This window comes from Perkinsus marinus (genome assembly GCF_000006405.1).
Source record: "Perkinsus marinus ATCC 50983 genomic scaffold scf_1104296960410, whole genome shotgun sequence".
Taxonomy (NCBI): Eukaryota; Perkinsozoa; order Perkinsida; family Perkinsidae; genus Perkinsus; species Perkinsus marinus.
The window spans coordinates 45,876-58,007 of record NW_003206160.1 but is presented as its reverse complement, the minus strand read 5'-3'; the positions used below and the strand labels follow the sequence as shown (position 1 = coordinate 58,007).

The window sequence follows — 12,132 nt, the reverse complement described above, 5'->3', positions numbered from 1 at the left end:
AGCCTCATCAGTCGACTTCACTGACTGCAGAGATAGGGTGACAGAATGCCACATACGATCGTGGATGCTCATCTTCTCTATGAGCAGGTACAGGAACATGCCAATAGGATTCTGCTGGCAGCATGCCTAGGAGCGTTGATGTGATTGTGAGGGGCGATATCTGCGAGAGGTAGATAGACTGCTGGGTGATACAGTATTGCTGCTATGCAGGGTTAAGCCCGGTGATAAGATCCAAGCTGTGGGAAGCATGATCTGTGTGCCTGACGTACCTGCGATGATGAAGCCCGGAGAGATGGCTACTGCAGTCAAGCGTGAACAGACGAAGCGGTACTACTGCCATCCTTGATGAAGGCTCCTTATGCACTGTCAAGGTTCGCGACTGAGATGTCGGCAGGCAATGAGGGAATCTCTGGGCTCAAGCAGCTTGGTGTCAGAGAGCTCACTCATAAGATATCATTCTTGGCCACGTAAAATCTGCCTATAGCCCCGCCCTGAGCCCAGCTGCCTCAGGTACGTCGAATCTGACAGTCAGTGGAAAGGAGGGGACTTGCGGACCCCAGAGGTAGCGAGTTGGGCCTCCTCGAGTGTTGACGGGGTCTTGGTGTAGGTTATGATGAGGGGCGGCGATGGAGGGGAATATCCGGAAATTCAGGAGGCTATGACGGTATTGTCCATCACCGTTTGAGTGATTTGGAGATCCTTATGGAGCAGGCTGAGCATCGAGACAGACTGAGAGAGATCTCGGAGCATGCCGACCCGTTTACTCGGCTAGCCAAGGCCATCGCCCCTGGTGTATGTGGGCAAGAGGACGTCAAGAAAGGCATCTTGCTGCAGCTCATTGGTAGTACTGCTGTTCTGCAGACTTCTGTTGTAGTGTGGGCATTCTCAGGTGGGGTGCCGAAGGTGACGAGGAAGGAAGGCATGAAACTCCGAGGGGACATCAACGTCTGCATCGTTGGTGATCCCAGTACAGCCAAGAGCCAATTCCTCAAGTAGTACGCGCCTTGATAAGTCGATGGGGATTTCGACATAGCTACCCAAACTCTCAGTGTATATTCATCCCATTGATACATTTATTTTGTTCAAAAATCCTATGATATTCACCGCGTGCGCCGAGAAATGATCTTTGCTTGAGAAGGACGCATGCACAGGAGTGAAAATGGCCCTCGGTCATGTACAGCAAGTACCTCATCTTTAGGTGGGTATCCGACTTTCTTCCCCGTGCGGTCTACGCTAGCGGCAAGGCTTCCACTGCCGCTGGTTTGACTGCAGGAGTTGCTCGCGATCCCGAGTCGAACGATGTGATCATCGAGCCTGGTGCTCTTATGCTCTCGGATAACGGTACTATGAGACTAGTGGCACAACGTGATCGATGAAGCCGTGCCTCAGGTGTCTGCTGTATAGATGAGTTTGACAAGATGGATGCAAAGGACCAGGTAGGAGGTAGCTGTCACTGTAGCCTTACTGCGTGTAGGTGGCTATTCATGAGGCTATGGAGCAGCAGACCATATCCATATCGAAGGCGGGCATACAGGCTACGATGAACGCTCGAGCCTCCATTCTGGCCGCCGCTAATCCAGTGAGTGAATCGAGTGCTGCTGAGGAAAGAGCACGTGCTTGTTAGAAGTGGGGTCGATACAATCTGGCCGCTGGTCTACAGCAAAATGTGGATATTTCTCAGCCGTTGATGTACCCACCGTCTCCCTCGAAGATGCTGCACTCTATCTCTCATATACAGGTCCCGATTCGACCTTTTCTATGTTCTTATTGATGCGCCCGACTTGGAGGACGATCGGCAGATAGCACAGCATCTGCTCAAGACGCATGTCAGAGGTTCCAGAGGTAGACTCGTCATTGCTGGTGTACTGTTCTATCATCCTCTTGAAGGGTCTGGCGAAAATGCTGACGTTACGGCGACCGATTTGAGGCTCTACATAAACGAAGCCCGCAAGATCCAGCCTAGAATCACAGAGCGTGCTCGAGTGCTCATCGTGAAGTACTATGTCAAGTTGCGAGAAGCTGAGAAGGTAGCCATATCACCTGTATCATGTGAAGTTGAGTTTGAACCTATGCCTGGTCAGGGTATGTTCAAGAGAGCGTACCGAGTCACAGTCCGCCAGTTGGAATCGCTGGTTCGACTTTCGGAAGCTGTGGCGCGAGTGTTCTGGTCTAAGGAGGTTAGTGGGCCATGCTAGTGATATGATAACACTGACCTTGCATGCAATAGGTAAAGGGAACTCATGTGGAGTTGGCGTATCAACTCGTTAGAGGAAGTATCAGGAAAATCGATCAGACTGATGTGAGATCCAGCTGTGCTCCTTGAAGTGTTTGACGCTCTGATGCTGCTCTAGGTTGAGATTGGTGATGATGGAGAAGCAGACGATGAAGAGTTGCCCGATCAGGATGGTGAGTGCATATTGAATCAACTCACTGAGTTTGGCATGCTGTTATTCAGGGGATGTGGATATGCAGGAGGCAGCCCCAAGGCCAAGGGCTCGACGCGAAGTGACAAGTCTTGTCTAATTTTCTGTCATCTGATTCTGTTTCAGCGTATCAGCTTTGCTGAGTATGAACAGATAGCTCGTTCGCTCGCCTGGTATTTGGACCACCGTGAGCAGCTGGGACAAACCACCACTGAGGAGGAGTTAAGCAATTGGTATCTCGAGCAGTTGGAGAGCCAGCTCCACTCGGAGGTGAGGACGGATACGCTGAGGATTCCGACAGATTTGCCTCCCTCCCTTATTTGCAGGAAGAAATGGACCGCTTCACTGCGATCGTTACGATGGTCATCAAAAGGCTCGTGGACGTCGATAAAATTCTGTGTGTAATTCGGGAGAGCCCCGATAAGGACAAGCCAGAGCAGAGGTGAGTACGAGTAAAATCGGCTCAGTGGTGATGTTCTGCTGCACTCAGGACTTTGACGAAGCACCCTAACTTCGTCGTAGGTGAGCACGTCAGTCAAATGATGGCTTCAGATGTTGCTCCCGCCGAGGTAAGGACGATGCCCCTTCTAAAATAGTGTATTGGCGTCGCTTCAGGGAGATTCAGCCTAAGCTGCGATAGAACCGCCGCCGCATGGTTTCAATTTGCACGGAATACCATAGTCGTATTGTGTTGTATTAGTAAAAATTAAGTGGAGACGATATTATGCGGAATGGCACACATTCTTATGAATACAAAAACCACCAAAATAACGCGTCCTAAATACAGCAAATACTCAGAACGGGTATCAGAGATTACATGTGGGAGAACTCTCCATGATTAATTTTTCGAGAGCAACGATGGGAATTTGCATGTAGGGAAGGTTTGCGCGCAATTTATTGTGTACCTCGTTCATCGGTATCATTTCATGTGCACTGTACCGGAACGATCGAGACATTGTAACATCGGAAAACATGGCCCATCATTTCGAGCGTAGACGCATTATAAAAGAAGGGCAACTTCCCTTGGGGAAGAGCTATATTTTTCTATCCTCTGCGCAGGAGAATGACCGACAATGAAGCATAGCCGACAAAGTCCAACTGGTATATGGCTACTCAGTCCAACTGTGAGTTCAAAGTCCAACGCCGACAACACGGCTTAGTTAGACTCGCATCGATGCGCATTAGCTCCCGAGGGATCAGTTTTAGCGTTTCAAATTGTTTACTTTCATCATGCCAATGAGTTTTGTCCATAGGGCGAGATAACCGGCGGGTGGGAATGGCTTGGGTTGAGTATTCAGTTAGCTCGGCCGAACTCTATTCGAATAAAAAATTGTCCCCTTAACGTCATCTCGCCGCGTCCCGACATCGAATGAATCGATGACATCGACCGAAAGAACTCAGCTCGATTAGTATCTATGAGCTCGTGAGCAATGATCGAACTACATGTGCACAGTGCAAGATTTCCAAGCACGAAGAAAGCCTTAGTCTAGTGGTCGACCTGTAGTATTAAGATGTCGTATGCGATCCTGATCGTCCAATATGGCATCACCGTTAACCTCATCTCACATGTACCATCAAACTCTCCACCTCTTTATTCAATCGCAACAGCCGTCGGTCGCACTCATGATCGACCGTCATTTCGCCAAAGGCGGGAGCATCATCTGGCCATCTACGCTGATAGTGGGCCGAATCTCTAGCAAGCTGACGCCCTTTCCGATACTGTCTGACTTCTTCACGAAGCTCGCGCAATTCCACGAGGGCTCGCTCGTGTTCCTCTTCGAGCTCTTTGTATCTGCCACGACGGGGGATACTGAGGCTCGTGGCTTTCGATCATTGATACGCCTTCACGAGCTCGCTGTGGGTCAGGCATTTGTGACTCCCTCGAAGGTCTCCAGGAATGCTACTTGCGGATAGATCGTTCACAGGTAGCCGTTCGATGATCTAACAAACAAGAGTTCATGAGCAGGCCGAGTTCGAGGACAGCCTACATTCGTGTGCGCCTGTCTTGTCGCATTCGAACTCTCGGGTCCAACATAAAACAGCGTACTGCTCGTTTGGGATTCACCTTCCGAATCTTGATCTGAGACCTACGATGGAAGATATGAGCAGCTAAATACACCTAGACAGGTCAGGGTGCAGGGTATCACCACAAAAGGTACCGAGAATGGTGTGAATCGGAAAATCCCAGATTTATCAGAGTATCCAAGCTTCGTCAGGTGAGTTCTAACCTGAAACCTCGGCCCGTAGTGGATACTGTTCATCGGATGGTAAGCATCGTGAGAAGCACCTCTCGCGTTATAACGAAAGAACCCTCCTCAATGCTGTGAGCTACTGCAACAACATGATCCATAGTGGCCCCCGTGAGCATATATCTGCTATTTAATTCTACCACCGATAACGGGGAATGGTCTCCACCTTGGAATGCCAGAAGAGGAGACGACGAAGCCACGTGCTGGACCACAGTGCATGCTGATAGATATACTGATGGTTCCCTTAAATGAACTGTTGCCCTCGTTCATCACACTCTGCCCGAATCTATCAGACCTCAACTGCATGTCGAGAGTCCACTTTGATAAACTCACCTGACCATTTCTTCAACGTGGTCATACATTCGCTGAGATCCGTTCGATAAAAACTCAACGGTGGAATCGCTGATCCCGCCAACAACGACAAAAATGAGTCCCACTGCTAGTGGCATCGTATGGAGCTCATGTCCTCGAGCCTAGATTGAACTGTTTCATACATCAAAAGTTCTCGCTATCGCAATGATATATCTGCCGACCTCTTGTTGGACGAAGCAGTAGAATTCGTTGACGGCATTAGCCATCGCCGACGCTCCCTCTTCGGATGAAGAAGATTCAGTGCTCGTGACCGTGATTAGCATGATCTGATCGAATACTGATGGGCTACGCTTCATGAGAAACCGTGGATTATGCATTTGGGCTATACTTATTTCAGAGTACTTATTGGCGAGTAACCTCAGCAGGGACTATGACATGTAGTGTAACACGTGTGCACATCTTAGGTGGCGCTCTTACTGCTCGCAGACATTCTCAACAGCATAGAATATAGCTCGAAGCCTTACGGATATCATTTGATGTAACTCGGATACGAACTCCTCACCGCGTTCCAAGCGGGAGCAAATAGATGTAGGCAACGATCGGCGCATGAGCTCAGTATTGATCTGTGCCTATGGTGGTATTTCCACTATCAACCGCGTCGCGGGCAGCTACCTCTGTGGCGGAGGCGGATAATTGATGAGAAGCAAACATACACTCGAAACGGGAGAGCAGCTGGTACTTGTTAAACGGCTTGTAAATGAAATCGTTTGCCCTGTATTCCCATCGGGATCGAGGTTGATATCTCTCAGCTCACTGTGCATCGATGGCTTGTCGGAGTACCTCATTACTCCTCCTCATAGATGTACACAGTATGAGCAGTCTGTTCGAGAACTTCTCACGGAGTTTCTTGATATACCTGGTGCCGTCGAAACTAAGGGTCACGACAATCCGTTCTGCTACTCGCAGCCCGCCCCGTTGCAACGTATATCCATATCGACTAGGACGAGGTCCGGAACCTGGCAAACGTTAATACCGACTCCACAGTGTTGGAACAGGCTCATCAAATGAATCGTCTGATAGGCCTTTTCCAAGACTTGTGATCCAGGCGACTACAATTCTGTGAGTCTCCAGCCATAAGTCGGCCGCGTTGGTCGTCGACGCTTGATGAAAGAACCTGTCCAGGGCACACTTTTAAGTGCTCGGTATCTAGGGTCCAACCATTTGTCATCGGCAGGCTCGGGCAAATTCTCGAGGATCATAAGAGTAGTTGGATCCTCGTCAATGAGTAAGATATGTCGAGCAGCTCCAAGATGATACGGTGTAGCCGACATTGTGCTTGGCGAAGTCGGGGCGGTCTGAATCGATTGCCTCCGAGGTCGTACCGTCTAATACGTATAATTCATCTTCAGGAGTCAGTCGAAGTTGGAGCTATTCTGGACAGTGTACGACACAGTGTCCACCCCCTCGGACTGCTAGAATACGGGCTCATCGCAATCAGACTGATCGCTCACCATCGGAATCCGCTTATTCCCGAGTGCCTTCTTCGCTTGAATCGACGCTGCTGCATCAGCATCCCGTCTATTGGTGGCCAAAGTGATGGTCACGCTTGTGCCTCGCCCTCGTCCTCGAAAATTGGTGCTTTGTGTTGGTGGCTGCTATTAGCTTACCGGCACTCGCGATATGGAACTTCCCACCGTGCGCGTTGACGATCCGTTCTACTAGGGCCAAACCGAGGCCTGGCTAATGCCACAATACACAAAGGCATCTACTGTAGAGCAATCTAACCTAAGCCTTGGAAGTGCCTCAATGCATGATCTTCTTCGCCTTGTTCGAAGGGATGTAGGATACGGGAGAGGTGTTCTCCGTCTATACCGCATCCCGTATCGGATATCTCGTGATAAGAAATGTTAGCAGAAATTTCTGACAGCATACCCTGAAAGCCGCGAATCGATCCGGAAATTCAGGGTCGATCATATCCTGTACGGGATCATGCGGATCGTCGAGGTCGGGGATGTGTACCTGTCATATTCGGCTGCAAGGTGAAGTTGACTCGATCTTCTATACGCGAATGGTCCCTTTGTCTGTGAACTTGCAAGCGTTACCAAGGAGATGACTCATAATCAACTTGAACTTTTCCGTATCGACCCAAACCACAGGCGGATGATCGACTTCAATTGGATAATCTTGGATCAATGTGACACCTGGCACCCGATAAAAACCTGGGAACATGAAACGATACTCAGTTGCCTTCTTTTAGCAGAGGCCGGCCATTCTTATCGCAGGCGTTTTTCTGTATATGAACAGCATCCTCGAGGGCATTATATAAGTCCACCGCTCGCGTTCTAGCAATGAAGCTCGATACGCGATGCTAAAATACGGGCCAGGACGGCCTACCTCAGGCGAATATCATTCGAGAGTAACCTTGACATCTCGGTCACGTCGTGGAAGACTTCCAGGAGCCTTTTTGCTGAGCCTAGTGGGGTCAAGTCGGCCGCATGGTAGGACACCGCCCTTGCCTATGATGAGCTCTAAGTGCCGCGTGCGTCCAGGATTGGATTCGTTCTCAACAAGCGCGCCAGCTAAACCTGAAGCAGCCACGGTCCGATTTCGATATGTCTAAAGGTCTGTGGTAACCTATGATGGCACTGATTGGTGTCCTCATTTCATGCGAGATATTTGCCAATAGAGTCTCCTTCCTAATTTCCATCTGTTTGCGTTCTGATATGTCTTTAAGGACGAATATTAAGAAAATTGGTTCAGCATAGTCACTCTCACCTGAAAATCGGAATACCTACTACTTTGAAGGCTCCAGATGATACTTTAGTCTAGGACCTAGCATGACCTACTTTCGCGTTTTTGTTTGAACACTTTCATTTCAAGGGTATGAGACCATGAAAATGTTCTCTCCTGAGATGATTCGGAAGTCGACGTTGTTGGTGGGCGGATGAGTTGTGATAGCGCAAAAAGACGTCCTTGCACTTCTATCGGGAATACGCGTCCTTGCCTGTCGATTCCAGATGCCTAGAGAGAGCAATGTTCGTGGGCTGCGCTAGAGCTAGCAGCATAAGGCTATAGTATCCATCATGTCATGTACGCCTTCTCAATGAGGTTAGAGCCGCCTGATAATGCTCGATGACCCTTGACGCGATACCTCACGGAAGTGGATGCAGTCTGGGAGCCAACATCCATGCTTCTCCTTGCAACGGATCATACGAGTGATGAACCTCTGCAACTGTGGCATATAAAGCTCTTGACTCCCCGGTGTCATGAACACCGACATCTTAGCTGCTTTCAATCTAAAGACTATGTAGTCGCTTCGGAGCATCCCCGATGGCATACTGGTTTTGGTCGTATCCAAACAGTTGTACCGTAGCCTGGTTGGCTGCCACGACTTCGCCGGCTAGGTTAGTCACGACCATAGCGTCCAAGACGCACTCGGTCAAGGCTATGACCGTCAGAGCTGACCTTTGCTCCGAAACAGCGACTTGGCTGAGGCGGCGTGCTAGGCTGATAAAACTCGCGGTGTTGTGTGATCATTACAATCGAGAGTCTCACCCGAGGCGATCAACCTCAGAGGGACTCTCTGCGTTTTCGTGAGAGTCGAAGGAGCGAGTCATTCAATGGAAGCGGGAATGAGTAACACTTCAGAAACGTCAACATGGTGAATATATTGTACCCGAAGCTCGCATTAGCTCACCACTTGCTCGAGTTGAGACCTCCACGCAATGACGCTAGGATCGAGAGTGGAGCTCCGGGAGCAGAGATATACAATATTACTGCAACAGTAGCAGTATTATACAATTGATACGACTACTTCAAAAAACTCACAACACCCTATCGGCAAACCTCTTAGCGAGATGCATGCCTGGTCAACAAGCTACTCTCTATGTTGGAGCATTCCGCATCATCAATGTGTCATCGAGCCCCGCCGATATCTGAAGTAAGGAACGCTATATAACACTCGAGGGTTCTTGCTAGGATGGAAGCAGCGCGATGTCACACAGGAGAGTCGAAACAAATGGTGAAACTCAGCCGGGAACGTGGCCGGTGAAGGCACATTCATTGCTGGCAAGATGAGGCTCATATTGCGTTTAGCCATCGACATGAATTGCTCGTAAGATATCTTCACCCCGGCTATGTCATTCTTGTCGATTCCTGAAAGAGTACGGCGTCGAGGACACTGTCTGGATCCTCTACCCAAGGAGTCAATGATTGTATTGGTTTTGGCTGCGACCTCTTTTTCGCCAACACCTGGGAAATTGGCCCTGATTTTGCAACACTCAGTGCCAGATGGAGTGATCTTGCATTGGATGTCACCTGATGATGTTCTTGAGTTCGCTGAGCTCGATGAAACCCGACTGGTCCGTATCGAACATTAGAAAGGCGAATCGTAGCTTGCTCATTTGATTGGTTCCAGTGTAATTGGACATTCCCACCTCGGAGGGCATTGATATCCAATGACCACAGACTACCATCACGCTATCTCACTATGAATTCTTTCAGTTCGAGAGTGCCACTTTTGTCGGTGTCAAACACGTCGAACATACGCTTCATAAGGAAGGAATCCTCTCGTTCCATCACCGTCAAGAATCTACGGCGCAGAGGAGCTGCCTCTAGTGACATGTTCCAGACGATAGGTCGCGTTGATGTACTCTGGGTATTCTATCCTGCCGGAGCCATCTTGGTCTACTGCCTGGAACTTCTTGTAGATTTTCTTGATATACGCCGCTGTGAGCTTCTCGCCGCCCGTAAAGTTCGCCATGATTCTACAGCACACGTGTTCGACGATGGAGAATATTATTCAGGCATACGTCCCCATGTTGCCAAGACCATTATCTCCCTTCATAGTATTCTTGGCATCTCCTGCGAGATGGCATCACACGGGATCTTCAGTGCGTATTCATTCGGCAATTGAGATTGAGGCTGCGGCTCAGTGATGGCGCACGATTAGACTCACTGATACGGGTGGAGCCTTCAATGAGTTCCCTTGGCTGTGGTTGAGGCCCTTTCCTCGCGACATCGATATTATGAGGATCTCGAGTGAAGAGTGCTCGGAAGGCAGGAAACGAAGCCTGACGTGGCCGCCGGCCAGGCCGTATACAGCATTGTGAGACGCTGAACTCTCTCACCTGGCCATCGCCATCGGGATCGCACATTGCTATCATCTCGTCTATCTCCGCGTCGCTCGCTCTTTCTCCAATAAGTGACAGAACGTGGCGGAGCTCGCTTACCCCTATCTACACTAGCGCGTCAACACCAACCCTTTCGGGCGTAGGCTCATCACATACATAGCCATTCTTGTCCAAGTCGAATGATTGGAATGCATCTCGAATGTCATCTTCGGAAAACACTTTGTGCTCAAGGGCTACCTGAGGAATTACTCGTGGTATGAGATCTGGCGATGGGTCGAGTATCGACAACAACTCATCAGTAGACAAAGCACGAGGAAAGAACTACAATTGTGGAAGACAATGCCTTGGTTCATCACCCTTGGAGGAGGTTTTCCTGGCTTGTTTACGGCAGCTATAGCTCCTGGCAGAGCGAAGTCCTGGCCGCTGGACGGATCCTTGCCAGGATTGGCCATTGAACGCAAAGACCCGAAAGCCAAGAATCGGTTAGCGTCTAGGAAGTACCGCATCGGCCAGGAGTGGAGTGAGTGGACACACTATCAATTGTCATATGACGAGTACTGGGCACACAACCGTGCTCACAGAATATAATGAAACCGAGCTAGCAATAATTTGCGAGAACGACTCGATAACGACTAGGTCTTTGAGATAGAGTAAGTTATCAGCTGTGATCACCACTGCTCCTAAGACCTGGGACGGCGCTCATACCTTAACACAGCGATTCGAGTTAGTTTTTGCTGCCTCACAAATCTCCATTACTCAGAGACGAAGCTCTGATAGACTCGATTAGAGTACTCTCGCATTTCTTCACATGACTGGAGGCTCGGCTCGCACCAATCGCCTCGCCAACCGCCATCAGAGTTCGCGCCCTCTCTATGGCGTTTAGGGAGTGGGATTATTCGTCCTACATCGTAAACTGGGTCACTTGCAAATAGCAGCTGCGATAAAGATTAGCGAAATATGGCTAGTGTGATCAGATGTGGCAGCCTTCAACTCTCCGACGTAAAAGCGTTAATCGATCATGAGCCATGTCGGCTACTTCGCCCAAGCGACCTACGATTAATGCATCGTCTAAACGTCCGCGACGCATGGGCGCGGTTCGTTAGAGTGTCTACGAACAGTAAATATTGGGTTGATCAACTCCGCAGATTTCGATTTGTGACTGGTGATTCCGGTTATCCGTAATTTTCTCTTCTAACCGTTCGGTGCTATGCTTTGGTGCCATAATCCATACCTTCCCATTGATAAAACCTCAAGTTGGCCCATATTTAAGCCGCGATATACCCTGTGTGCGTTGACCTCGGAATACAGCGCAGTGATATACAGTTGAACTTCATGAAGAACAGCTCGTAGTCGAGTTCGATCCCTGCACGGAACATCTCCGCTTATTCAGGCGAGCGCGCGGGAAAGTGCGCCGCCGCAGTCGTCGATGATGCGTACAAGTTGTCAGACTCTCATCCTTCTTGCGAGTCGGAGTATTTTGTGGTGATAATAAGTCTATCCAGCCTCCTCGTGCAGTCTGGCTGGGCTGTTCGTCGAAGTGATCCTGGATTGGTGTGGACTGGCATCGATACTCTCCTTGGGGCCTTTTGTTGTACTCTATAGACGGTAAACTATCCTTGGGGACGACCCGGAGATACTCGACTACGACCATCTAAGGTCATAGTCAAGTACTTCGATACGCTAACTAGTGACGGAGTCAAAACTTCATAGGCCTGCGAGATTTGTCTTGAAAATCTGGATGCGACTGTTGGTGTGAGTCGTTCCACAAAGTGTGGCCATTGCTACCATCAAGGATGGGTTAAGGATTTAATCCTATATCGTGCTCGTAAGTCCTCCCATAGAACTCTGCACGATACGACTTGCCCGCTATGTCGTCGCCGTTTGATTTAACGTTGCGTTTGTCTGTATCGTAGTAGTACTCAGGACTAGCAGTACCCCTCGTGACAGAGGAGTAAATAAGCTCTACCTTCTCCACAGTAGTTGAGAGTCGTCGGTGATAAAGCTCCTCGATTTGTT

The 12,132-nt window shown here is 49.5% G+C and overlaps 6 protein-coding genes across 6 annotated transcripts in view; 2 read left to right on the top strand and 4 right to left on the bottom strand.

The window, feature by feature from the left end:
• Pmar_PMAR019638 (hypothetical protein) overlaps positions 1 to 24 on the top strand; it is a gene marked incomplete at both ends in the record, with an annotated part of 495 nt that extends 471 nt beyond the window's left edge. The window contains one exon of the mRNA XM_002772742.1: positions 1 to 24. This exon is cut by the window's left edge and continues 4 nt beyond it. Coding sequence (XP_002772788.1) covers positions 1 to 24 — 24 coding nt within the window.
• Positions 25 to 122: 98 nt separating this feature from the next.
• Positions 123 to 3,053, top strand: Pmar_PMAR019637 (DNA replication licensing factor Mcm6, putative; the record flags this gene model as incomplete). Its single annotated transcript, XM_002772741.1, has 18 exons — positions 123 to 169; positions 211 to 327; positions 372 to 467; positions 511 to 562; positions 608 to 664; positions 697 to 841; positions 890 to 992; positions 1,199 to 1,341; positions 1,390 to 1,436; positions 1,475 to 1,579; positions 1,625 to 1,689; positions 1,739 to 2,027; positions 2,082 to 2,177; positions 2,228 to 2,299; positions 2,352 to 2,693; positions 2,750 to 2,865; positions 2,914 to 2,992; positions 3,039 to 3,053. 18 exons carry the CDS (start codon positions 123 to 125, stop codon positions 3,051 to 3,053), a joined length of 1,986 nt encoding a protein of 661 aa, XP_002772787.1.
• A 3,734-nt stretch (positions 3,054 to 6,787) lies between these two features.
• On the bottom strand, positions 6,788 to 8,601 carry Pmar_PMAR019636 (two component histidine kinase, putative; the record flags this gene model as incomplete). The annotated part of the gene is made up of 8 exons (XM_002772740.1): positions 6,788 to 6,850; positions 6,917 to 7,003; positions 7,406 to 7,569; positions 7,619 to 7,759; positions 7,831 to 7,891; positions 8,136 to 8,280; positions 8,324 to 8,491; positions 8,540 to 8,601. The coding sequence occupies 8 exons, from the start codon at positions 8,599 to 8,601 to the stop codon at positions 6,788 to 6,790; spliced, it is 891 nt and encodes a 296-aa protein (XP_002772786.1).
• A 700-nt stretch (positions 8,602 to 9,301) lies between these two features.
• Positions 9,302 to 9,575, bottom strand: Pmar_PMAR019635 (protein phosphatase 2B regulatory subunit, putative; the record flags this gene model as incomplete). The annotated part of the gene is made up of 2 exons (XM_002772739.1): positions 9,302 to 9,420; positions 9,473 to 9,575. Coding segments are annotated over 2 exons (222 nt in total), but the record flags the coding sequence as incomplete, so codon positions are not given.
• Pmar_PMAR019634 (hypothetical protein) lies at positions 9,576 to 9,746 on the bottom strand (the record flags this gene model as incomplete). Its single annotated transcript, XM_002772738.1, has 1 exon — positions 9,576 to 9,746. One exon carries the CDS (start codon positions 9,744 to 9,746, stop codon positions 9,576 to 9,578), a length of 171 nt encoding a protein of 56 aa, XP_002772784.1.
• Positions 9,747 to 9,785: 39 nt separating this feature from the next.
• Positions 9,786 to 10,568, bottom strand: Pmar_PMAR019633 (calmodulin, putative; the record flags this gene model as incomplete). The annotated part of the gene is made up of 5 exons (XM_002772737.1): positions 9,786 to 9,847; positions 9,942 to 10,056; positions 10,114 to 10,221; positions 10,273 to 10,353; positions 10,473 to 10,568. 5 exons carry the CDS (start codon positions 10,566 to 10,568, stop codon positions 9,786 to 9,788), a joined length of 462 nt encoding a protein of 153 aa, XP_002772783.1.
• Positions 10,569 to 12,132: the final 1,564 nt, after the last annotated feature.